The sequence below is a fragment of the Eubalaena glacialis genome, chromosome X (genome assembly GCF_028564815.1).
Source record: "Eubalaena glacialis isolate mEubGla1 chromosome X, mEubGla1.1.hap2.+ XY, whole genome shotgun sequence".
NCBI classification, from domain to species: domain Eukaryota; kingdom Metazoa; phylum Chordata; class Mammalia; order Artiodactyla; family Balaenidae; genus Eubalaena; species Eubalaena glacialis.
Window position 1 is genome coordinate 61949480 of NC_083736.1, and position 25753 is coordinate 61975232.

General features: G+C 37.3%; 1 protein-coding gene across 5 annotated transcripts in view; it reads right to left on the reverse strand.

Annotated features, from left to right (window-relative positions):
* Nucleotides 1-25753, reverse strand: part of OPHN1 (oligophrenin 1) — a 601618-nt gene that overhangs the window by 11254 nt on the left and 564611 nt on the right. For all 5 annotated transcript variants that reach the window (XM_061178511.1, XM_061178510.1, XM_061178507.1 and 2 more), the window contains one exon: nucleotides 19734-20057. In XM_061178511.1, the coding sequence (XP_061034494.1) occupies nucleotides 19734-20057 (324 nt within the window). The remainder of the gene's footprint in view (nucleotides 1-19733; nucleotides 20058-25753) is intronic.

Below are 25753 nucleotides of genomic sequence, written 5' to 3' on the forward strand. Positions count from 1 at the left end.
TATTGAAAGCAGCAAGGGAAAAATGACAAATAACATACAGGGGAACTCCCATAAGGTTAACAGCTGATTTCTCAGCAGAAACTCTACAAGTCAGAAGGGAGTGGCATGATATACTTAAAGTGATGAAAGGGAAGAACCTACAACCAGGATTAATCTACACGGCAAGGATCTCATTCAGATTTGATGGAGGAATCAAAAGCTTTACAGACAAGCAAAAGCTAAGAGAATTCAGCACCACCAAACCAGCTCTACAACAAATGCTAAAGGAACTTCTCTAAGTGGGAAACACACGAGTAGAAAAGGACCTACAAAAACAAACCCAAAACAATTAAGCAAATGGTCATAGGAACATACATATCGATAATTACCTTAAACGTGAATGAATTAAATGTTCCAATCAAAAGACACAGGCTTGCTGAATGGATACAAAAACAAGACCCATATATATGCTGTCTACAAGAGACCCACTTTAGACCTAGGGACACATACAGACTGAAAGTGAGGGGATGGAAAAAGATATTTCATGCAAATGGAAATCAAAAGAAAGCTGGAGTAGCTATACTCATATCAGATAAAATAGACTTTAAAATAAAGAATGTTACAAGAGACAAGGAAGGACACTACATAATGATCAAGGGATCAATCCAAGAAGAAGATATAACAATTATAAATATATATGCACCCAACATAGGAGCACCTCAATACATAAGGCAATGGCTAACAGCTCTAAAAGAGGAAATCGACAGTAACACAATAATAGTGGGGGACTTTAACACCTCACTTACACCAATGGACAGATCATCCAAAATGAAAATAAATAAGGAAACAGAAGCTTTAAATGACACAATAGACCAGATAGATTTAATTGATATTTATAGGACATTCCATCCAAAAACAGCAGATTACACGTTCTTCTCAAGTGCGCACGGAACATTCTCCAGGATAGATCACATCTTGGGTCACAAATCAAGCCTCAGTAAATTTAAGAAAATTGAAATCATATCAAGCATCTTTTCTGACCACAACACTATGAGATTAGAAATGAATTATAGGGAAAAAAACGTAAAAAACACAAACACATGGAGGCTAAACGATACGTTACTAAATAACCAAGAGATCACTGAAGAAATCAAAGAGGAAATCAAAAAATACCTAGAGACAAATGACAATGAAAACACGACGATCCAAAACCTATGGAATGCAGCAAAAGCAGTTCTAAGAGGGAAGTTTATAGCTATACAAGCCTACCTAAAGAAACAAGAAAAATCTCAAGTAAACAATCTAACGTTGCACCTAAAGCAACTAGAGAAAGAAGAACAAACAAAACCCAAAGTTAGCAGAAGGAAAGAAATCATAAAGTTCAGAGCAGAAATAAATGAAATAGAAACAAAGAAAACGATAGCAAAGATCAATAAAACTAAAAGCTGGTTCTTTGAGAAGATAATCAAAATTGATAAACCATTAGCCAGACTCATCAAGAAAAAGAGGGAGAGGACTCAAATCAATAAGATTAGAAATGAAAAAGGAGAAGTTACAACAGACACCGCAGAAATACAAAGCATCCTAAGAGACTACTACAAGCAACTCTATGCCAATAAAATGGACAACCTGGAAGAATTGGACAAATTCTTAGAAAGGTATAACCTTCCAAGACTGAACGAGGAAGACACAGAAAATATGAACAGACCAATCACAAGTAATGAAATTGAAACTGTGATTAAAAATCTTCCAACAAACAAGTCAGTACCAGATGGCTTCACAGGTGAATTCTAGCAAACATTAAGAGAAGAGCTAACACACATCCTTCTCAAACGCTTCCAAAAAATTGCAGAGGAAGGAACATGCCTGAACTCATTCTATGAGGCCACCATCACCCTGACACCAAAACCAGACAAAGATACTACAAAAAAAGAAAATTACAGACCAATATCACTGATGAATATAGATGCAAAAATCCTCAACAAAATACCAGCAAACAGAATCCAACAACACATTAGAAGGATCATACACCACGATCAAGTGGGATTTATCCCAGGGATGCAAGGATTCTTCAATATACGCAAATCAATCACAGAACAAGAACAAGAACAAAAAATTTCACAATTTGTATGGAAACACAAAAGACCCCAAATAGCCAAAGCAATCTTGAGAAAGAAAAATGGAGCTGGAGGAATCAGGCTCCCTGACTTCAGACTATTGTACAAAACTACAGTAATGAAGACAGTATGGTACTGGTACAAAAACAGAAATATAGATCAATGGAACAGGATAGAAAGCCCAGAGATAAACCCACACACTTGTGGTCACCTTACCTTTGATAAAGGAGGCAAGAATATACAATGGAGAAAAGACAGTCTCTTCAATAAGTGGTGCTGGGAAAACTGGACAGCTACATGGAAACGAATGACATTAGAACACTCCCTAACACCATACACAAAATAAACTCAAAATGGATTCGAGACCTAAATGTAAGACCAGACACTATAAAACTCTTAGAGGAAAACATAGGAAGAACACCCTTTGACATAAATCACAGCAAGATCTTTTTTGATCCACCTCCTAGAGTAATGGAAATAAAAACAAAAATAAACAAATGGGACCTATTGAAACTTAAAAGCTTTTGCACAGCAAAGGAAACCATAAACAAGATGAAAAGACAACCCTCAGAATGGGAGAAAATATTTGCAAACAAATCAGCGGACAAAGGATTAATCTCCAAAATATATAAACAGCTCATGCAGCTCAATATTAAAGAAACAAACAACCCAATCCAAAAATGGGGAGAAGACCTAAATAGACATTTCTCCAAAGAAGACATACAGATGGCCAAGAAGCACATGAGAAGCTGCTCAACATCACTAATTATTAGAGAAATGCAAATCAAAACTACAATGAGGTATCACCTCACACCAGTTAGAATGGGCATCATCAGAAAATCTACAAACAACAAATGCTGGAGAGAGTGCAGAGAAAAGGGAACCCTCTTGCACTGTTGGTGGGAATGTAAATTGATACAGCCACTGTGGAGAACAGTATGGAGGTTCCTTAAAAAAATAAAAATATATTTACCATATGATCCAGCAATCCCAGTACTGGGCATATACCCAGAGAAAACCATAATTCAAAAAGACACATGCACCCCAATGTTCATTGCAGCACTATTTACAATAGCCAGGTCATGGAAGCAACCAAAATGCCCATCGACAGACGAATGGATAAAGAAGATGTGGTACATATATACAATGGAATATTACTCAGCCATAAAAAGGAACGAAATTGAGTCATTTGTTGAGACGTGGACGGATCTAGAGAGTGTCATACAGAGTGAAGTAAGTCAGAAAGAGAAAAACAAATATCGTATATTAACACATGTATGTGGAACCTAGAAAAATGGTACAGATGAACCGGTTTGCAGGGCAGAAGTTGAGACACAGATGTAGAGCACAGACGTATGGACACCAAGGGGGGAAAACTGCAGTGGGGTGGGGATGGTGGTGTGCTGAATTGGGCGATTGGGATTGACATGTATACACTGATGTGTATAAAATTGATGACTAAGAAGAACCTGTAGTATAAAACAACAACAACAAAAAAACCAAAACAAAACAAAAAAAGAATTCTGGAACAATGTGAATGAAATGCAAAATAATATATATGAGACAGTTCATGCTCATTGATCCAGTTGATCCACTTTGGGGAACAGGCCCAAAGAAATTAACCCAAAAGACAAAAAATAAGGAAAACAACTAGCACAAAAACATGCTTCTTAACAGCAAAAATTCAGACCCAACCACAAAGGCTGATAAGCAAACAATTCAATTCTTACAGGCATTTAACCAATACATATTATGCATGAAATGACAAGGATTTAGGCTAGGTCAAAAAATGTATTCATATAAAATAATATTAAGTGAAAAAAAGTCCACAAAAAATGTTCATGGTCTGATGAACACCATCTGGAAATAGACACGTTTGCAACTATGCAAGGGTGTTAGTAGATCTTGATATTCATTTACTTTTTGTCAGTAAACCTTGATATTCATTGCTTTCTTCTACAAAACTTTTTAAGGTAAATGTAAAAAATATTAACTTTAATCCATATAATACTGTTGTAAGATTTACCTTAAGTATTTCCATGCTGTACTTCTTCTCCTTAAAGATTTTCTCAGTGGCTATAAAATGTACAGGATAAGTTCAAACTCCTTAACATAAATTCAAGGCCCTCTATGAGCTGGTCCCAAATTATTAAACCAGGTACTAGTGCTAGACTTTAAATACCAGCTCTACTTTTGTTAAACGGGTCTCCTCACTGGCCCTATCAAAGCAGCAAGCCCTTGACTCTTCTAGATGAGACAGTATGGTACAGTGTGGAAAGTAAGAGTCTGGAGTTGGGCAGACCCTGCTTTCAGGCCTTGTTCTGCTACTTCCAAACTGTGGGACCCTGTGCAGTTATTTCAACTCTTTGACTATCAAGGTATTCATCTGGGAAATGGATATAATAACCCGTCCTCACAAGGTGGTTGTAAGGACTAAATTAGATGGCTGTTAGAGAATACCTAGCATGTAGCAGGGATAAGTAAGTGTTAGACTCTGTCCTGCTTCTTGCCCGATATATGCCCCTGTTCTCATGTCTTATCTGTATTGTAACCACCCCTAAACAGCTCAAATCTCAATCCTCTGAACACTCGAGCTGGCATTGGTAATTTCCATCCATGTAAACACTCATGAAGTACTTATATATTGTTCCATGGGGTTTTTTAATTCCTCCAGCTAGTCATTCTGGTGAGGGAGACAGATATGAAAAAAGATAATGATAATACAGTGTGATTGGTGTTCTAATGGAGGTATGAACCAAGTACTATTCATTTACACACATAGAAATTCTGGCTCCCAGTCTAGGCTGTATCTTACATTTCTGGACATGCCATTCCCCTTAGCACCAGGTCGGGTACACAGAATTGCAGCTAAAGAGTGACCAAAATAATAACAATAATCCAATTTTTCTAACACATTATAATATTCAAAGCACTCTCCCAATTAACTATTTGATGTTCACAATAAGCTTGGGAGGAAAGAATAGCAGATGGGTCTTATCTTTCCCATTTTATAGAGAAGGAAACTAAGGTTTAGAAAGGTGAACTCACTCACCCGCAATCATATAGTTAGGTAAGTGGTAGAGTGAGGACTAAAACTCATATCTCCTGTTTCTGCATCCTCTGTTCTTCCCAGTGTCTGCTGTTTTGTTGTTATTAGTAGTAATATAAAAAGTTATAAATGACAATAATAATGGTAATGGTAATAAAATAACTGGTAAAAAACTTTAGCTACCTTTTTTATTGAATACCTGCTCTGTTCCAGGTACTATGATAATATACTCAGTACTTTATGCATATATTCTCATTTAACATTGGCCCTAACTCTGAAAGACAAGAAGCATTATGTCTGTTCTACAGTTGAGGAAACAGAGACACAGAGATGAGAAGTATAACCCCATAGTTAATTGGCAATAGATTCAGGTCCATCTGCTTTCCAAAGCCCAAGTAGTCAGAAGTACCAGTGGTTTTCAACCTTGGCTATACACTGGGAACATTGAAATTATACAGTACTGGGGACCCATCCCCAGAGAGCCTAGTTTAATTGATTGGGGTAGCACCTTGGTATGGGTATTTTTAAAAGCTTCCCAGGTGATGCTATGTATAGCCAGAGTTGAGAACCACTAGGCCACATGATGCTGCTTGCTCACTGCAGATCAGATTATAACAGCTGACAATGCTGTTCCATTTCTACTGGTCACTGGAGGAGGTATTGGATAGGAAGCATATGTTACAGTCAGAGCCAGAAAACATTTCTACCTGAAGCTGTGTCCACCCTAAGGCTATTGTTTCCTTTGGTGAGAGAACCAGATGACAACCCCTGAAATATGAAACCCATTCATTTCCCAGTTGCAGCCACATCCAAATAGACATCAACCCAAGGCCTTGGAAAACAAATGTCATCAGCCTTGCATCCTCCTAGGCTCTTTATTGGGTGCCGCAAATTGATGATTCATTATAAGTCAAACTTTGAAGTAGTAGCAAAGGGCTTTCTTGTTTGAAAGACCCCAGTGTTGTTCTCTCCTGCCTCTAATTTGCGACAGTATAGCCACAATGTCAAACTGAGGAGGCAGGGATGGAAGAGTAATAATAACTGGTAGTCAAAAGACCTAGATTCCAGTCTTAATACTAAAACTAACTTGCTGTGTGACCTTGAGCAGATCACTTCCCTACCTGTACAATGTGAACTTGGACTATTTTCCAGATCAGTAGGTCCATGATATGTCTATAGGCCTATATCTCTCCCCGCTGACTTTTATATGCTACAGTGGAATACTCTAGAAGCCAGTTCTGATCATGTATCTAACCAGCTTGAAAAAAATCTCCAGATAGATAGATAGATAATAGTTAGATTTAGATTTCACAGCTCCCTGTTGCCTGCAGAATAAATTCAAACATTTTTTTAACCTGGAATTCACTACCTTCTTCCACCTGGCTTCAACTGATGTTTCTGGTCTAACTTTCTACCCTTCCTCTTTACATATCCCATAGTCCACAGAAACAGTATTATTTCTTGTTCCACGTACACATCCTACAATTAATCATCTCTTTCCTAGATGCCCTTTACCCCTTCTAATATGCCCAAATTTGCATCATCTATTAAGATTCAGCTTAAGTGCCACAGCTCTTAGAAGACTAATATGCTCCAAGTTCCTTTCTCTTAGTCTTACGGCACCAACCACCTTGTACTTTGAATCAGGGCTCTTTGTTTTGGTGGCTCTATCTCCCCTATTAGAATGGAGCAACCTGAGAGCTAGATCTAAGTGGGATTCCTCTGCGTATTCACCAGGGGCCCAAGTAAATTGCTTTGCATGTAACTGGTATTCAATAAATACTCATTGAGAAAAGAAAAACGTAGTTCAGTCCATTAGAAGGACAACGGGAAAAGCTTTCCCTTTTGAAGTCCCCATTTGTGCCATCTGTGACACACACAAACATGATATACCCAAATTTCAGGGCTATTCTAAAATCTAAATTGAAAGGTGTTCAATAGACTGAGTGTTTCTTGAGGGCTTTTGTGCCCGGCCTTATGCTCTCACAACAGATGCAGACAAATGATTTGACATTGACTTTGCCATCCAGGGACTTAAAACTGAGTTGGAGAATGAAGTCATACTCATGGGGAAAAAGCATTAATACAGTAACTCAGCATCCACAATTAAAGGGTCAAACTTGGGTGCCAAAAGAAGTGAGGTAAGGGAGAGTTCCCTGGGGCAGGATTGTCAAAAGCCTTCATGGAGGCAATAGGACTTTAGCTGGACTTTGAGGGATGTCTAAGAATCCTTCCTTGCCCCTTCCCCTTATCAACAGTCCTCCTATTTCTGAGTGTTTGGCATGGTCAGAGATAGGTTGAGGGTGGAAAGAGTAGTTCTGAGCTCTTTTATGACAGCTACATTTGAAGCTTGAGGCTTCTCATAGGCTCTAGAATATAGAAGAGTAAATATCTACCATCTTCCATGCCTGCCATTTCCTGAGAGGTTGTTACCCAGCCAGTACCACTATCATTTTTTGAACTTCTATTATATTACCAGATGTTTTGTATACCTAATCTTACTTAATCCCCACAAAAACCTTACTGCAATATAGGCATTGTCCCCACTTACAGTTGAGAAAACTGGCTCAGAGAAGTGAAGTTTACCTAATTAGGATTGTGTAGTTAGTAATTAGCCTCCTGTAAAAGCAAAACAACTGCTACCTTTTACTTAGTACTCATTATGTGCCAAGTACATTGGTATCTCATTTCATCATTACAGCAATCCTATAGGCACAAATATCTTCATTTTACAAATTAGAAAACTAAGGCTCAGAGAGGTTGTGACTTGCCCAAGGTCCCACAACTAGGATGAGGCAGAGCCAGGACTCAAACTCACATCTCAGTGACTCTGGAGCCTAAGTCATATCTGAGACTCCACTAAGCCTTTTGAGCTTATTGGTATTTCTACCAAATTGTACTTCCTTTTAATTTATTTTTAACCTCGGTCCACAACTTGACTCTCTGGACCTCCCTCTCCAGCCCAACCTGTTCCCTCCCTCCCCATTCTCTATCAAATGACCATAACTAAAGAATTTTAGCATTTATAGATTTCTTAGGACTTGATGAACATCAGTATTCAACCTTAAGCCAATTTCTTCCACCTTTTTTTACATCCATCTACACCTTACCCAAGAGCACAGAGTAAAGGGAGGCTGTTTTGACTTGTAGATTCCCTCAACCTTCTAGAATCATCTATTTCTTTCTACGACATTCCCCCATGATCACCTTAAAGCCTCTGACCCCTGTGGATCAACTTGGAGTTAGGCTCCAGGAAATCCAGAGAATGATAACTAAACACAGTACATTATTAAAAGCGTAATGAGTCCAAACAAGAAAATGTGGATAATGGCCACAAAGCTCATTACTGCAAGAGCAAGTCTGTGCCTAATACTTTTAGAGCAGATGCAAATGCTACTCATAGCATTAGTCACCCCAGTGGAGAATTGATGGCCCTGTGGCTGAACAGGGCCTTACAAGCACCCTTTCCCCAAGCCCAAAAGCATGCTACCAGAATGCAGTCTTCTCTCTCCAGTCAAGACAGAGGCTCCTAAGCCCATATGTCATAGGGTCTCAGTGTGGATGTATTCTCCATTTTTATCTCAGAACCTCTGGCACCGTGAAGGGCTCTTTACCCCATGCTCCTACTGGAATGTATTCTAACTCCCACTAGAACATGGATGACACTGGACTGGGACTGGTTGCTTACATGCCAGCCTTGCCATGAACCTTTGGAGGGCAGGGAACATGGCCTTTCATCTTTGTCTCTCTAATTGCACAGCACTGTGCCTGAATAAATGAACAAATACATGTAAGTAGATGCCCTTCCTCTCCGTTCCCCAAAGGAAAGTCCTAAGTCCCTTTGTAGAAGCTACAAAAATGCCCTTTCCAAAGCCAGGCCTGGTAAGAGGCAGCAACATCAAAGGAAGGCAGGAAATTTGGCTTGTATAATTTTGTTCCTCCAAAAGTGAATGCTTCTTAGAAAACAGAAAGGGGAAGGTAGCTAAAGCCACTTAAGAAATAAGAATGTGATACCCAGGGAGCCGAGGTTCAATCCCCATCTCCACATCTTACAATGTGGGTGACTCTGGGCAAGCTGTTTCACTTCTCTGAGCCTCAGTTTCTCCATCTGTGAAATGGGGAAAATAAAACCTATCTCAAAGGCCTATCAGAATGATTAGATGCAATAGAAGAAGAGACGTGTCCAGTTCCATGTGTGGAACAGAAAAGGGCCCTAGACAAAATTACATCAGCAAACAATATTGGTTATGTTATCAAGTTGAGTGTCATGGAACAAAGCAATTTAACATGCACCTTGTTTTTGCTATCTTTAATTACTAAGAAAATATGTGGAGCACATCCAGTCCATTCAAATGTTGGATCAATGCAAGGAGTGAAGATGGTGGCTAGGACAGTGGCACAGTTGTATCACTAAAGCAAAGAGACTTATGCATTGATCCTCAGGATGGCAGGCAAAGCTCTGAAGAAGGAGCTGAATTGAAGTGACAACGACAAGATGCAGAGTGGGTAAGCTAAGGTGACAGCTCTCTCCCTCTGACACTGCCATTTCAGGCTGTGGGCTAGAACCTGTGGCTAACAACTATTAGTTATAGCTTGGGGTCAGAGCTGTTTGCAGTTTTTGTTTAGTTGATATTTGTTCTGATGCCCGAAATCTGTCACTGGAGTGACAGCCAAAATGGGGAGGAAGGGAGGTAATAAGACGTGAGGAGGTGGGAGTAGGGAAAGTTCAAAGAGGCTACTACACCAGAGGTTTGGCTAATTCTTCACCAAGGGCAGGAGTACTACCTCAGTTCTACTTCCTGTAGCCAAGGCTGGAGGCATGGGTCTTTGAAAAAACCTGCATCACACTGGCCTGTTGCTAACTGATTTAAGGCAGAAAGAAAAGCCAGGGAGTGCTGTGGCCCAGATTTAGATAGTCTGGCTGATACTGGACAGTCAAATGAGTACTCACATTAACTGAAACCATTAGATCAGAGCAGCTGCCGCCAGCAGCCTGAGGCAGGACTGTGGAGGAAGGGGAAGAGTGGAATGTCGTTGGGATTTAACTTTGCAGCAGAAGATGGTGAAAGCGGAACTGATAGGGAGGGCTAAGTTACTGTGTGGGCTGAGCTGATAAGATCTGACTGACCCCAAGGCTTGGCGACAGGCAAGACAAACTTTACTGTGATGAATATAAGTTGAGTTATTCAATTATCCACCAGATTGATGTGAAGGTCAACATATGACTTATAAATTGAAGCAGTTGTCTACATAGAAGTCTGGCCTAACTTGCTACTTCCGAGAAGAGGCAAATCTTATGAAGGGGACGAAAAGGGGAAGGAATTAATAACATATTCTGCATATTGATTATATAGCAGATACTTTATTTGTTATTCCTTTTAACCTTAGCAATAATTCTGAGGGAGGAACTGTTTCTCCCATTTACAGATAAGGAAACCAAGGTGCAAAGAGGTTAAATAACTTAACTGTAATCATACAGATGCATCAGTGTCAAGCTAGAGAATTCATAGTCAGTTACTTAGTAGAAATCTTATCAGAGTCCCATAGAATAGCTTTACTGAATTGTGCTCTGAGACAATGCCATCAACCCATATTGAGGTTGTTACATGCAACAATCCACATCATGAAAGTAGCTCTAGACAATATGTAAATGAAGGAGCATGTTTCTGTTTATGGACATGGAAAATTGAATTTCATATAATTTTCGTGTCATGTCATATTTTTCTTTTGATTTTTTTTCAACAAATTAAGGCTTAGGTTTGCTAAGTCCTTATAAAAGCTTAAAGAGGGTAGGGACCCTGTATGTCTTATTCACTCTTATGTCTTCAACACCTAGAAAGGGGCCAGGTACACAGCAATTATTCTTACTATTTTTAAGTTCTTATATTTTTCTATATTGTGAAATGCCTTAAATCTTTTTTGGAACAGGACATGATATAAAACATAAGGCACATTTTTAAAAGGCTATCTAGCTAGAAAATAAAAGAGTCAGGATTTGGATCTAAGCCTTTGTGATATCAAAGTCTCTTTTTTCATAGAATTATATTCCCCCTAGTCCCCTCTAGATTAGTCACAACCTCCCAACATGAGTCTCCACATCCAGTAGCCAATTAAATTTGCAGAAGTCAGCCACATTTTGAATTTGTAATTTGTAACTTAAAAAGCCCATAGTTTTGCTGAAGTTGTGCCCTCTTGTCCCTATTTCTACTATACTGGAAAGTAAGAATGAGAAAACAATAGTTCACAGGTTCAAAGCTTCTTATAGGAAGGTAAAGTGATAGTTCTGCCTTACTGGAAAGAACACAGACTTTGATGCCTGCCAGACTTGCTAAGACTTAGATCCCAGATCTGTCAGTTACTCACTATGAACCTTTGGCAATTAACACCTTTGGGAGCCTCAGTTTTCTAGTAGAAATAAAATAATAATAATAATAATATATTCTTCACAGTAAGTTTGTGAGGATCAGAAATATTATGCTAGTACCTAGTACAGTGCCAGGAACATAGCAGATACTTAATAAATGGTAAATATAATGCACCTAACATAGAAGCACCAAAATATATAAGGCAATTATTAACAGACTTAAAGGAAGAAATTGATAGCAACACAATAATAGTAGGGGATTTTAACACCCAACTTACATCAATGGATAGATCATACATACAGAAAGTCAACAAGGAAATAGCAGTCTTAAATGAAACATTAGACCAGATGGATTTGATAGATTTGTACAGAGCATTCCATCCAAAAGTAGCAAAATACATATTCTCCTCAAGTGCACATGGAACATTCTCAAGGATAGACCATATGTTGGGACACAAAACAAGTCTCAATAAATTTAAGAAGATTGAAATCGTATCAGGCAACTTTTCCAATCACAATGGAATGAAACTAGTAATCAACTACAAGAATTTACAAGAATTACAAATACGTGGAGAATGAACAACATACTACTGAAAAACTATTGGGACAACAAAGAAATCAAAGGAGAAATCGAAAATTACCTGAAGAAAAATGAAAATGAAAATACGACATACTTAAATTTATGGAATGCAACAAAAGTGGTACTAAGAGGGAAGTTTATAGGAACACAGGCCTACCTCAAGAAACAAGAAACAAATCTCAAAGAAACAATCTAACCTTACACCTAAATGAACTAGAAAAAAAAGGAAAAAAATGAAGCTCAAAGTCAGTACAAGAAAGGAAATAATAAAGATCAGAGTGGAAATAAATGAAATAGAGACCAAAAAGACAATAGAAAAGATCAATGAAGCTAAGAGCTGGTTCTTTGAAAAGATAAACAAAATTAACAAAACTTTAGCTAGACATTAAGAAAAAAGAGAAAAGTCTCTGATAAGTAAAATCAGAAATGAAAGAACAGACATAATAACAGATACCACAGAAATACAAATAATTATAAAAAAATGTTATGAACAGCTATATGCCAACAAATCGGCCAACCTAGAAGAAATGGACAAATTCTTGAATCCCAACCTTCCAAGACTAAGTCGTGAAGAAAGAAAATCTGAATAGACTGATCACTAATAAAGAAGTTAAAACAGTAAACAAAAACCTCTACCAAACAAAAGTCCAGGACGATACGGCTTTGTAAGTGAATTCTACCAAACATTCAAAGAAGATTTAATACCTATCCTTCTCAAACTTTTCTAAAAACTTAAAGAGGAGGAAAAACTTCCTAACTGATTTCACAAGGCCAACATTACCCTGATACCAAAACCAGATAAGGACAACACACACACACACACACACACACACACAGTTACAGACCAATATCTGTGATGAACATGGATGCAAAAATCCTCAACAAAATATTAGCAAATACAATACAATACATTAAAAGGATCATACATCGCGATCAAGTGAGATTTACTCCAGGGATGCAAGGATGGTTCAATATGTACAAATCAATCAATGTATACACCACACATTAACAAAATGAAAACTAAAAAATATATCATCTCAATAGATGTAGAAAAAGCATTTGACAAGATTCAATACCCACATATGATAAAAATTCTCAATAAAATGGGTATAGAAGGAAGTACCTCAACATAATAAAGGCCATATATTACAAACTCACAGGCAACATCATACTCAATGGTGAAAAACTGAAAGTTATCCCTCTAAGATCAGGAACAAGACAAGGATGTCCACTCTCACCACACTTTTTAAACATAGAATTGGAAGTCCTAGCCAGAGCAATTAGGCAATAAAAAGAAATAAAATGAATCTAAATTGGAAAGGGAGAAGTAAAACTGTCACTATTTGCAGATAATATTATTTTATATATAGAAAACCCTAAAGGCTCCATCAAAGAACTATTAGAAATAATAAACAAATACAGTAAAGTTAAAGGGTACAAAATCAACACACAAAAATATGATGTGTTTCTATATGCTAACAATGAACTATCAGAAAGAAAAATTAAGAAAATAATACCATTTACAATTGCAGCAAAAATAACAAAATACCTAGGAATAAATTTAACTAAGAAGGTGAAAAACCCATACACTGAAAAGTATAAGGCATTGTTAAAAGAAATTGAAGAAGACACAAATAAATGGAAAGTTATTCCATGCTCATGGGTTGGAAGAATTGCCATTGTTAAAATGCTCATATTACCAAAAGCAATCTAAAGTTTTTGTGCAATCCCTATCAAAATCCCAAGGACAGCTTTCACAGAAATAGAACAAAAAACTCTAAACTTTATATGGAACCAAAAAACAAGCTGAAAAGTCAAAGCAATTCTGAGAAAAAAAAGAACAAAGCTGGAGGTATTACATTCCCTGATTTTAAACTATATTACAAAGCTACTGTAATGAAACAGCCCCACGTAAAGCTTTCCAACCTGAGGGTCCGGCAACGGGAGGAGGAATTCCCAGAGAATCAGACTTTGAAGGCTAGTGGGATTTGACTGCAGGACTTCAATAGGACTGCGGGAAACAGAGACTCCACTCTTGGAGGGCACACACAAAGTAGTGTGCACATCAGGACCCAGGGGGAATGAGCAGTGACCCCATAGGAGACTGAACCAGACCTACCTGCTAGTGTTGGAGGGTCTCCTGCAGAGGAGGGGGGCAGCTGTGGCTCACCATGGGGACAAGGACACTGGCAGCAGAAATTCTGGGAAGTACTCCTTGGCGTGACCCCACCCAGTGTCTGCCATTAGCCTCAGCAAAGAGCTGGGTATGCTCCAGTGTTGGGTCACCTCAGGCCAAACAGCCAACAGGAGGGAACCCAGCCCCACCCATCAGCAGACAAGCAGATTAAAGTTTTACTGAGCTCTGTCCACCAGAGCAACACCAGCTCTACCCACCACCAGTCCCTCCTATCAGGAAGTTTGCACAAGCCTCTTAGATACCATCATCCACCAGAGGGCAGACAACAGAAGCAAGAAGAACTACAATCCTGCAGCCTGTGAAACAAAAACCACATTCACAGAAAGACAGACAAAATGAAAAGGCAGAGGATGATGTACCAGATGAAGGAACAAGATAAAACTCCAGAAAAACAATTAAATGAAGTGGAGATAGGCAACCATGCAGAAAAAGAATTCAGAATAATGACAGTGAAGATGATCCAGGACGTCGGAAAAAGAATGGGGGCAAAGATCTAGAAGATGCAAGAAAGGTTTAACAAAGACCTAGAAGAATTAAAGATCAAACACCTAGAAGAATTAAAGAACAAACAAAGAGAGACGAACCATACAATAACTGAAATGAAAAATACACTAGAAGAAATCAATAGCAGAATAATGGAGGCAGAAGAATTGATAAGTGACCTGGAAGACAGAATGGTGGAATTCACTGCTGCAGAACAGAGTAAAGAAAAAAAAATGAAAAGAAATGAAGACAACCTAAGAGACCTCTGGGACAACCTTAAACACACCAACATTTGCATTACAGGGGTCCCAGAAGGAGAAGAGGGAGTGAAAGGAACCAAGAAAATATTTGAAGAGATTATAGTTGAAAATTTCCCTAACATGGGAAAAGAAATAGCTACCCAAGTCCAGGAAGCACAGAGAGTCCCATACAGGATAAACCCAAGGAGAAACACCCCAAGACACACAGTAATAAAATTGACCAAAATTAAAGAAAAAGAAAAATTATTAAAAGCAACAAGGGAAAAATGACAAATAACATACAAGGGAACTCCCATAAGGTTAACAGCTGATTTCTCAAAAGAAACTCTACAAGCCAGAAGTGAGTGGCATAATATACTTAAAGTGATGAAAGGGAAGAACCTACAACCAAGAATACTCTACCTGGCAAGGATACCATTCAGATTCGATGGAGAAATCAAAAGCTTTACAGACAAGCAAAAGCTAAGAGAATTTAGCACCACCAAACCAGCTCTACAACAAATGCTAAAGGAACTTCTCTAAGTGGGAAACACAAGAGAAGAAAAGAACCTACAAAAACAAACCCAAAACAATTAAGAAAATGGTAATAGGAACATACATATCAATAATTACCTTAAATATGAATGGATTAAATGCTCCAACCAAAAGACAAAGGCTTGCTGAATGGATACAAAAACAAGACCCATATATATGCTGTCTACAAGAGACCCACTTCAGACCTAGGGACACATACAGACTGAAAGTGAGGGGATGGAAAAAGATATTCCATGTAAATGGAAATCAAAAGAAAGCTGGAGTACCAATACTCATATCAGAAAAAATAGACTTTAAAATAAAGAATGTTATAAGAGACATGGAAGGACACTACATAATGATCAGGGGATCAGTCCAAGAAGAAGAGATAACAATTATAAATATATACGCACCCAATATAGGAGCACGTCAATACATAAGGCAAATGCTAACAGCTATAAGAGGAAACCAACAGTAACACAATACTAGTGGGAGAATTTAACACCTCACTTACACCAATGGACAGATCAACCAGACAGAAAATTAATAAGGAAACACAAGCTTTAAATGACAAAATAGACCAGATAGATATAACTGATATTTATAGGACATTCCATCTGAAAACAGCAGATTACACTTTCTTCTTAAGTGAACACGGAACATTGTCCAGGATAGACCACATCTTTGGTCACAAATCAAGCCTTGGTAAATTTAAGAAAATTGAAATCATATCAAGCATCTTTTCCGACCACAAGGCTATGAGATTAGAAATAAATTACAGGGGAAAAAGACATAAAAAAAAAAAAACACACATGGAAGCTAAACAATACATTACTAAATATCCAAGAGATCACTGAAGAAATCAAAGAGGAAATCAAAAAATACCTAGAGACAAATGACAATAAAAACACGATGATCCAAAACCTATGGATGCAGCAAAGGCAGTTCAAAGAGGGAAGTTTATAGCAATACAATCCTACCTCAAGAAACAAGAAAAATCTCAAATAAACAATCTAACCTTACACCTAAAGTAACTGGAGAAAGAAGAACAAACAAAACCCAAAGATAGTAGAAGGAAAGAAATCATAAAGATCAGAGCAGAAATAAATGAAATAGAAACAAAGAAAACAATAGCAAAGATCAATAAAACTAAAAGCTGGTTCTTTGAGAAGATAAACAAAATTGATTAACCTTTAGCCAGACTCATCAAGAAAAAGAGGGAGAGGACTCAAATCAATAAAATTAGAAATGAAAAAGGAGAAGTTAGAAAGGACACCATAGAAATACAAAGCATCATAAGAGAGACTACTACAAGCAACTGTATGCCAATAAAATGGACAACCTGGAAGAAATGGACAAATTCTTAGAAAGGTATAACCTTCCAAGACTGAACCAAGAATAAATAGAAACTATGAACAGATAAATCGCAAGTAATGAAATTGAAACTGTGATTAAAATTTTTCCAACAAACAAAAGTTAAGGACCAGATGGCTTCACAGGTGAATTCTATCAAACATTCAGAGAAGAGCTAATACCCATCCTTCTCAAACTCTTCCAAAAATTTGCAGAGGAAGGAACACGCCTGAACTCATTCTACGAGACCACCATCACCCTGATACCAAAACCAAAGATACTACAAAAAAAGAAAATTACAGACCAATATCACTGATGAAGATAGATGCAAAAATCCTCCACAAAATACTAGCAAACAGAATCCAGTAACACATTAAAAGGATCATACACCATGATCAAGTAGGATTTATCCCAGGGATGCAAGGATTCTTTAATATATGCAAATAAATCAATGTGATACACCATATTAACAAATTGAAGAATAAAAACGATATGATCATTTCAATAGATACTGAAAGAACTTTTGACAAAATTCAACACCTATTTATGATAAAATACTCGCCAGAGAGTGGGCATAGAGGGAACCTACCTCAGCATAATAAAGCCATGTACAACAAACCCACAGCAAACATCATTCTCAATGGTGAAAAACTGAAAGCATTTCCGCTAAGGTCAGGAACAAGACAAGGATGTCCACTCTCGCCACTATTATTCAACATAGTTCTGGAAGTCGTAGCCATGGCAATCAGAGAAGAAAAAGAAATAAAAGGAATACAAATTGGAAAAGAAGAAGTAAAACTGTCACTGTTTGCAGATGACATGCATGGTAATATACATAGATAATCCTAAAGATGCCACCAGAAAACTACTAGAGCTAATCAGTAAATTTGGTAAAGTTGCAGGATACAAAATTAACGCACAGAAATCTCTTGCATTCCTATACACTAATAATGAAACATCAGAAAGAGAAATTAAGGAAACACTCCCATTTACCATTGCAACAAAAAGAATAAAATACTTAGGAATAAACTTGCCTAAGGAGGTAAAACACCTGTACTCAGAAAACTATAAGACATTGATGAAAGGAATCAAAGATGACACAAACAGATGGAGAGCTATACCATGTTCTTGGATTGGAAGAATCAATATTATGAAAATGACTATACTACCCAAAGCAATCTACAGATTCAATGCAATCCCTATCAAATTACCAATGGCATTTTTTACAGAACTAGAACAAAAAATTTTTAAATTTGTATGGAGACACAAAAAAAACCAAATAACCAAAGCAATCTTTAGGGGAAAAAAATGGAGCTGGAGGAATGAGACTGACTTCAGACTATACTACAAAGCTACGGTAATCAAGACAATATGGTACTGGCACAAAAGCAGAAATATAGATAAATGGAACAGGATAGAAAGCCCAGAGATAAACCCATGCACTTACAGTCAACTAATGTATGACAAAAGAGGCAAGGATATACAATGGAGAAAAGGTAGTCTCTTCAATAAAGTGGTACTGGGAAAACTGGACAGCTACATGTAAAAGAATGAATTAGAAAACTCCCTAACACCATACAGAAAAATAAAATGGATTAAATACCTAAATGTAAAACTGGACACTATAAAACTTAGAGGAAAACATAGGAAGAACTATGTAAAGAACTCCTTGACATACATCACAGCAATTTCTTTTTTGACCCACCTCCTAGAGTAATGGACATAAAAGCAAAAATAAACAAATGGGACCTAATGAAACTTCAAAGCTTTTGCACAGCAAAGGAAACCATAAACAAGACGAAAAGACAATCCTCAGAATGGGAGAAAATATTTGCAAATGAATCAATGAACAAAGGATTAATCTCCAAAACATATAAACAGCTCCTGTAGCTCAGTATTAAAAAAACAAACAACCCAATCAAAAAACAGGCAGAAGACCTAAACAGACATTTCTCTAAAGAAGACATACAGATGACCAAGAGGCACATGAAAAACTGCTCAACATCACTAATTATTAGAGAAATGCAAATCAAAACTACAATGAGGTATCACCTCTCACTGGTTAGAATGGGCATCATCAGAAAATCTAGAAACAACAAATGCTGGAGAGGGTGTGGAGAAAAGGGAACCCTCTTGCACTGTTGGTGGGAAAGTAAATTTATACAGCCACTATGGAGAACAGTATGGAGGTTCGTTAAAAAACTAAAAATAGAACTACCCTATGACCCAGCAATCCCACTACTGGGCATATACCCAGAGAAAACCATAAATCAGAAAGACACATGCACCCCAATGTTCATTGCATCACTGTTTACAATACCCAGGTCATGGAAGCAACCTAAATGCCCACTGACAGACGAATAGATACAGAAGATGTGGTCCATATATACAATGGAATATTAGTCAGTCATAAATAGGAACGAAATTGGGTCATTTGTAGTGACGTGGATGGACCTAGAGAGTGCCATACAGAGTGAAGTAAGTCAGAAAGAGAAAAACAAATATCGTATATTAACGCATATATGTGGAATCTAGAAAAATGGTACAGATGATCTGGTTTGCAAGGAAGAAATAGAGACACAGATGTAGAGAACAAACTTATGGACACCAAGGGGGGAAAGGGAGTGGCGGGGTGGTGGTGGGATAAAAAAAAAAAAAAGAAACCTAAGTAAGAGATTACAAAGTCCATTCAATGGAGAATATTTTTAATTGGTAAGATCCTATGCATAATTCTATGTTATTATAATGAAATTATTAAAATGAACAATTTCTAGGGAAATATTAAAAACAAAATAGTTGAGGTAATTTCTCTTCCCCGTGGGATTCCCAAGCACTTACCCTCCTTGTGGTGAGCCAGGGGCCGAGGAGCTGGTCTCTTTACATGGAAAGAGGAGGCCTTAGTGGGCCCAGGGCCTGGCACAGGTCCATTGGTGGCCTTTGGTATGGCCTTGGTCCCTCCATCCTGCAGCCTAGATACCAACTTCCCCACATCCACCTCGAGGCAGGACTCCAACTTGCCATCTGAAACAGGCCTGCTTGGGGATTTCCTCCCATGATCTGCTTCCCCACTTCTCTGCATAGGCATTTTTGGGTGTTGTGGCATCTTGGAGGGTTCTATACTGCTGATGATAGTACCATTTGGTGTTCTGTGTTGGATTTCATCTAGGAAAAGATGGTGCAAAGAGGAAAGATTAATGATAACCTTTGTATACATAACATTGCAAAGTTATACACATATTCAAAGGAGCTATTGTCATGGAACAAATCAATGATATCCCACAGAATCAGTCTCTACCCATTCCAGTTCACGTGGAGTCACAAGTCTCATAAAACAGGGAATTCAATTTAAGATCTGAGTATTATTTTCATGACCACAATTCAGCAAAACCACAATATGCCAAGATACTTTATTTAAAGGGATATGTAAAAAAGGGACTTAAGAGCCCCCAATCAATTGTACATTATATTACTTTTAAATAAGGCACCATTTAATCCTTAACTATTTCTATTTCTCTCAAAAGTAATTTATAAAGATCTCTCAAATTTCAAGGTAATACACTTAACAGAATTTAACTTCTTTCTCCATCCTCATAAAGACATCCTCAACTCACCACTTTATGGCTTTCCCTTTGCTCTTGTGGTCTACAATTTCCTGTGACAATAGTATATGCTTTTCAGTTGTCCTGTTTCTTAATTAAAGCTTTGAGTCTCTAATGAGAGCCAAGGATATTCTCCCTAGAAAAATTAACCTACACAAATACATGTAAAATTTTGATAACTAATTTTAAGAGATTCATGGAACCCCCTGAAGCTGTTAATGAACCCCCGATTGAGAACTCCTGCTCTAAGGAAATTATCACCTTCCTTGGTAATAGAAAACCTAGATCAGAGTGTAGTGGTTAAGAACAGAGGTTCTGGTCAGCTAAATGAGACCTGAGAGATATGTCAACCAGTTGTAATATATGGGTCTTATTTGGATCCTGATTTTTTTCATAAAAAATGTAAAAATAGGAGAATTTGAATACTGACTAGATAGTGATCTTAAGGAATTACTATTTACTAATTAGTAATAGTAATATATTAATTATAATATTAATATTAATAGTAATAATATTACTAATAACTAATAACTAATATTAATAGTAATTACTAATTACTATTAGTGTTCTTTTCTTTTATGTATGATGATGGTATTGAGATTTTGGTTAAAATAGTGTTCTTATCTTTTACAGGTACATACTGAAACATTTATGGATGAAATGACATGATGTCTGAGTTGGGGCAATGGGTAGGGGTATAGATGAAACAAGATTGGGCATGTGGCAAGGATTCTTCAAAAAACGCAAATCAATCAATGTGATACACCATATTAACAAACGGAAGAAGAAAAAACATATGATCATCTCAGTAGATGCAGAAAAAGCATGAAGATGTTCTGGAATTAGATGTTTGCACAAGCTTGTGAATATACTAAAAACCACTGACCTACACTTGAAAGGGGTGAATTTTATGTCATATGAATTATATCTCAGTTTAAGAAAAAGTTAGAAAATTGTCTAGAGTGGGTGATCCCATTGGTGATCTTCTGGCACAAAGAACTCATCACACAGAGGGGGCAAATTAAGACCCAGAATAGGGAAGTGACTAGCCCAAGTTATTCAGTAAGCTAGTGGCCAAGATGAAATTATATCTCAGGTCTACTAACACCCAGTTCATTCATTTATTACACACATTTATTGAGGATTTATGATATGCTAGATACTATGCTGGCGCTAGGGATACAGCGTGAAAAATTTCTGCTGGCATAGAGATTATATTTTCTGGTGTGTATTTGGGGAGATTGTAAATAGACAAATAAATGAGTTTATCCAATTAAAATGAGAGTATGGAACAACAGAGTAGGCATTCAGTGTTCCCTTCTACTTTCTCCTAAATGCCAGATCACCTCCTAAGGAGGTGATCCCTTAAACTGGGTGATCTCTTTCCCTTCATTATTCCCTATACACCCAGCCATTTATTCTACAAGTATTTACTGAACACATGGAATATATAGGAATTGTTCTAGAGGCTGGTGATAAAAGTGGCTCTGACATTCTAATGGGAAAGACAGATAATAAACATGTGAACAAATAGTAGCAAGTGATAGGAATAAAATAAAGCAGTGTAAAAGGACAGAGAGTAATGGAGAAGGAGAAAGATCTATTTAAATAGAGTACTCAGAGAAGGTCTCTATGAAGAGATGTCATTTAGCTGAGATCTGAATGAAGGAGTAAAGTTTGCAAAGTTCTGGAGGAAGAATGTTTAGGACCAAGAGAACAGCAAATATAAAGGCCCTTGGGTAAGTTTGACATGTATAAGGAATGGCAAAACCAATGAGATTAGAGCAGAGAGAACAAAGGGTACAGAGAGACAGTGAAGTTCAGAAATGAGATCAGAAAGGTAAGTGAGGATCATACAATGCAGAATAAAATGTAAATTTTCTTCTAAAAATGAAGAGAAGTCACTGGAAATTTGGACCAGAGGGAATGATATGATCTGATTTACATTTTTAAAAGAATATACATCTTACTGGCTGCTGTGGAGAACAAATTATAGTCAGGCAAGAAGAAAAGCAAGGATAATAGTTTGGAAGCTCCTGTAGCCACCCAAGTAAGAGATGATGGTGGCTCTACCAGGAAGGTAGCAGTAGGAATTAGTAGGTTCAACATACAATGTGCACGGAGAGCTAAGAGGAATTGCTGATGGATTAGGTGTAAGGTAAAAGGAAAAGAGAGTAATCAAGGATCATCCCAAAGTTCTTGACCTTAGCAACTGGGTGACTGGTACTGCCAATTACTTAGATGAAGGAGACCAGAGTAAGAGCAGATTGAGGAGGAATAGGGAATCAAGAGTATTTGTACATTTTGAATTGGAAATGTCCATGAGTCATCTAAGGAGAGCTGTTGAACAGGGAGTTTGAGATGGGAAGAGGGGAGATAGTACTCCTAGATATATAAATTTGCAAATCATCCTCATATTGAAAAGATATTTAAAACCATTAGACTGAATGAGATCACGCAGGAAAAAAATAAAGACAGAGAAGTGGACTGAGAAAAACAAAACAGAACAAAACAAAACAAAACTCTGGGACCTTCCAACATGTAGAAATTGAGAAGGAAAACCAAGAGGAGACTGAAATGGAATGTCTAGTGAGGTAGAAGGAGAGTTTGGTGTCCTGAAAGCCAAGTGAATAAGTGTTTCAAGAAGGAAGAGTCAATAAAATGAAATGCTTCTCACAGGATGAGAATGATAAGAATAGTGGAGTGGCACATGGAGATTGTTGGTAATCTTGACAAAAAAGGTCTCAACAGAGTAGTGAGGAGAGAGGCCCATTTAGAATGGGTGCAGGATCCATACTAAGCAATTATTCAACTAAATGGCATTTATTTGTTTATCTATCTGTATCTATCTATCTATCTATCTATCTATCTATCTATCTATCTATCTATCTATCTATCTATCTATCTATCTATCTCCATTTAGCCTATAAACTCCTTGAGGCCAGGAACTGTGTCTTAATTCCACCTAGCATGGTACTTAATCCATGTGAGCTGATTTTCTCCCCAGCTTTATCAGGATATAATTGACAAATAAAAATTGTATATATTTAAGGTATACAATGTGATGTTTTGATATATGAATACATTGTAAAATGAGTACCACAATCAATCTAATTAACATATCCATCACCTCACATAGTTTCCAATTTTGTGTGTGGTAAGAATATTTAAGATCTACTCTTTTCACAAACTTCAAATATACAATATAGTATTATTAACTACAGTCACAATGCTGTATCATATCTCCAGAACATATTCATCCTGAATAACTGAACCTTTGCACCCTTTGATCAAACACCTCCCCATTTTGCTCTCCCCTAATTCCCTGGCAGCCACCATCCTACTTTATGCTTCTATGAGTTTGACTTTTTTAGATTCCACATATAAGTGAAATCATGCAGCATTTATCTCTCTGCCCTTACCTCATCTCACTTAGCATAAGGTCCTTCAGGTTCATCCATGTTGTCACAAATTACAAGCTTTCCTTCTTTTGTACCTAAGGCTGAATAATATTCCATTTTGTGTGTGTGTGTGTGTGTGTGCGTGTGTGTGTGTTTCTGGGTGTGTGTCTATATATCTCTCACATTTTCTTTATCCATTCATCTGTTGATGAACACTTTGGTACTTCCATATCTTAGCTATTGTAAATAATGCTGCAATGAACATGAGATTGCAGATATCTTTTTGAGATATTAACTTCATTTCCTTTGGATATATTCCCAGAAGTGGAATTACTGGATCATATGGTAGTTTATATTTTTTCATTGACACAGTTGGTAACTTTTATTCTGTGGGCAACCAAAAAGAAGTAACAAGATCACAAAATATGAAGAACTGTTAATAAGTGGTATGAGTGAAACAAACTAGGGGCAGAGGCAAACAACCAAGGAGAGCCACTTTGGGTGTGGTTAAGGAGGGCCTTTTGGAGGAGGTGGCATTTATCTGAGACCTGAAGCATGAGAATGACCCAGCCATGTGAAGGTGCCGAGGGAGAGTGTCCAGCAAAGGGGATAGCAGGTGCAAAGACCTGGATTATGAGGGCATGCTTGAGGTCCTGAAAGAACCTGATATACCTGGAGGATGGGGATGACGCATGTATCAGTAGTTCATTCGTATGTGTTGTTGAGTAGTACTCCATTGTACGCATATACCACAATTTGTTCATTCAGCAGTTGATGAACATTTAGGTTGCTCACAGTTTTTGGCTGATATGAAAAAAGCTGCTATAAATATTCAAATGTAAGTCTTTGTGAAGCTGTGTTTTCATTTCTCTTGGGTACATACTTAAGAGTGGAGTTGCTGGGTTATGTGGTAGCAATTACTTGATTGCTTTTTGTTTTTTGTTCCTGTGTATGGGTCATGCTTTCTTGTTTCTTTAGATATCTCATAATTCTTTATTGAAAACTAGACAGTTTAAGTAATATAGCAACTCTGAAATTCAGATTCTCTCTTCTCCCCAAGGTTTGTTGTTGTTGCTGTTTATTTTAGTTATTATTGTTAGTTTGTTTACTGACTTTTTTCACCCATTTATGTTAAATCTGTATTCTTTGTTGAGTGTGGCCACTAAAGACACTGCTTAGTTAGCTTTGTGGTCAGCTAATGATTAGACAGAGATTGCCTTAAAACACTAGGAACCAATATGACTCCCAGTCTTTGCAAAGGGGCTCTGTATGAATGTTTGAGCATGCCTTGAACACTCAGCCAGGCAGTTGACAACTCTATATGGTAGTTTATTTTTAATTTTTTGAGAAACCTACACACAGCTTTCCATAATGCTGTACTAATTTACATTACCACCAACAATGTACAAGGGTTCCCTTTTCTCCACATTCTTGTCAACACTTGTTATCTTTTGTCATTTTTTGGTAATAACTATCTGTAATAGGTGTGAGATGATATCTTGTGGTTTTGATTTGCATTTCCCTGATGATCAGTGATGTTGAACAACTTTCCATATACCTGTTGGACATTTATTTGCCTTGTTCTGAGAAATGTCTATTTAGGTCCTTTGACCTTTAAAAATTGGGTTATTTCTTTTCTTCTTATTGAGTAGTATGAGTTCCTTATGTATTTTGGAATATTAACCCCTTAACAGACATATGATTTGCAAATATCTTCTATTCTGTAGGTTGTCTCCTCACTTTCTTGATTGTTTCCTTTGCTGTGCAGAAGCTCTTTAGCATGATGCAATCACATTTGTCCGTTCTGCTTTTGTTGCCTATACTTTTGGGGTCATATCCAAAAAAATCACTGCCCAGA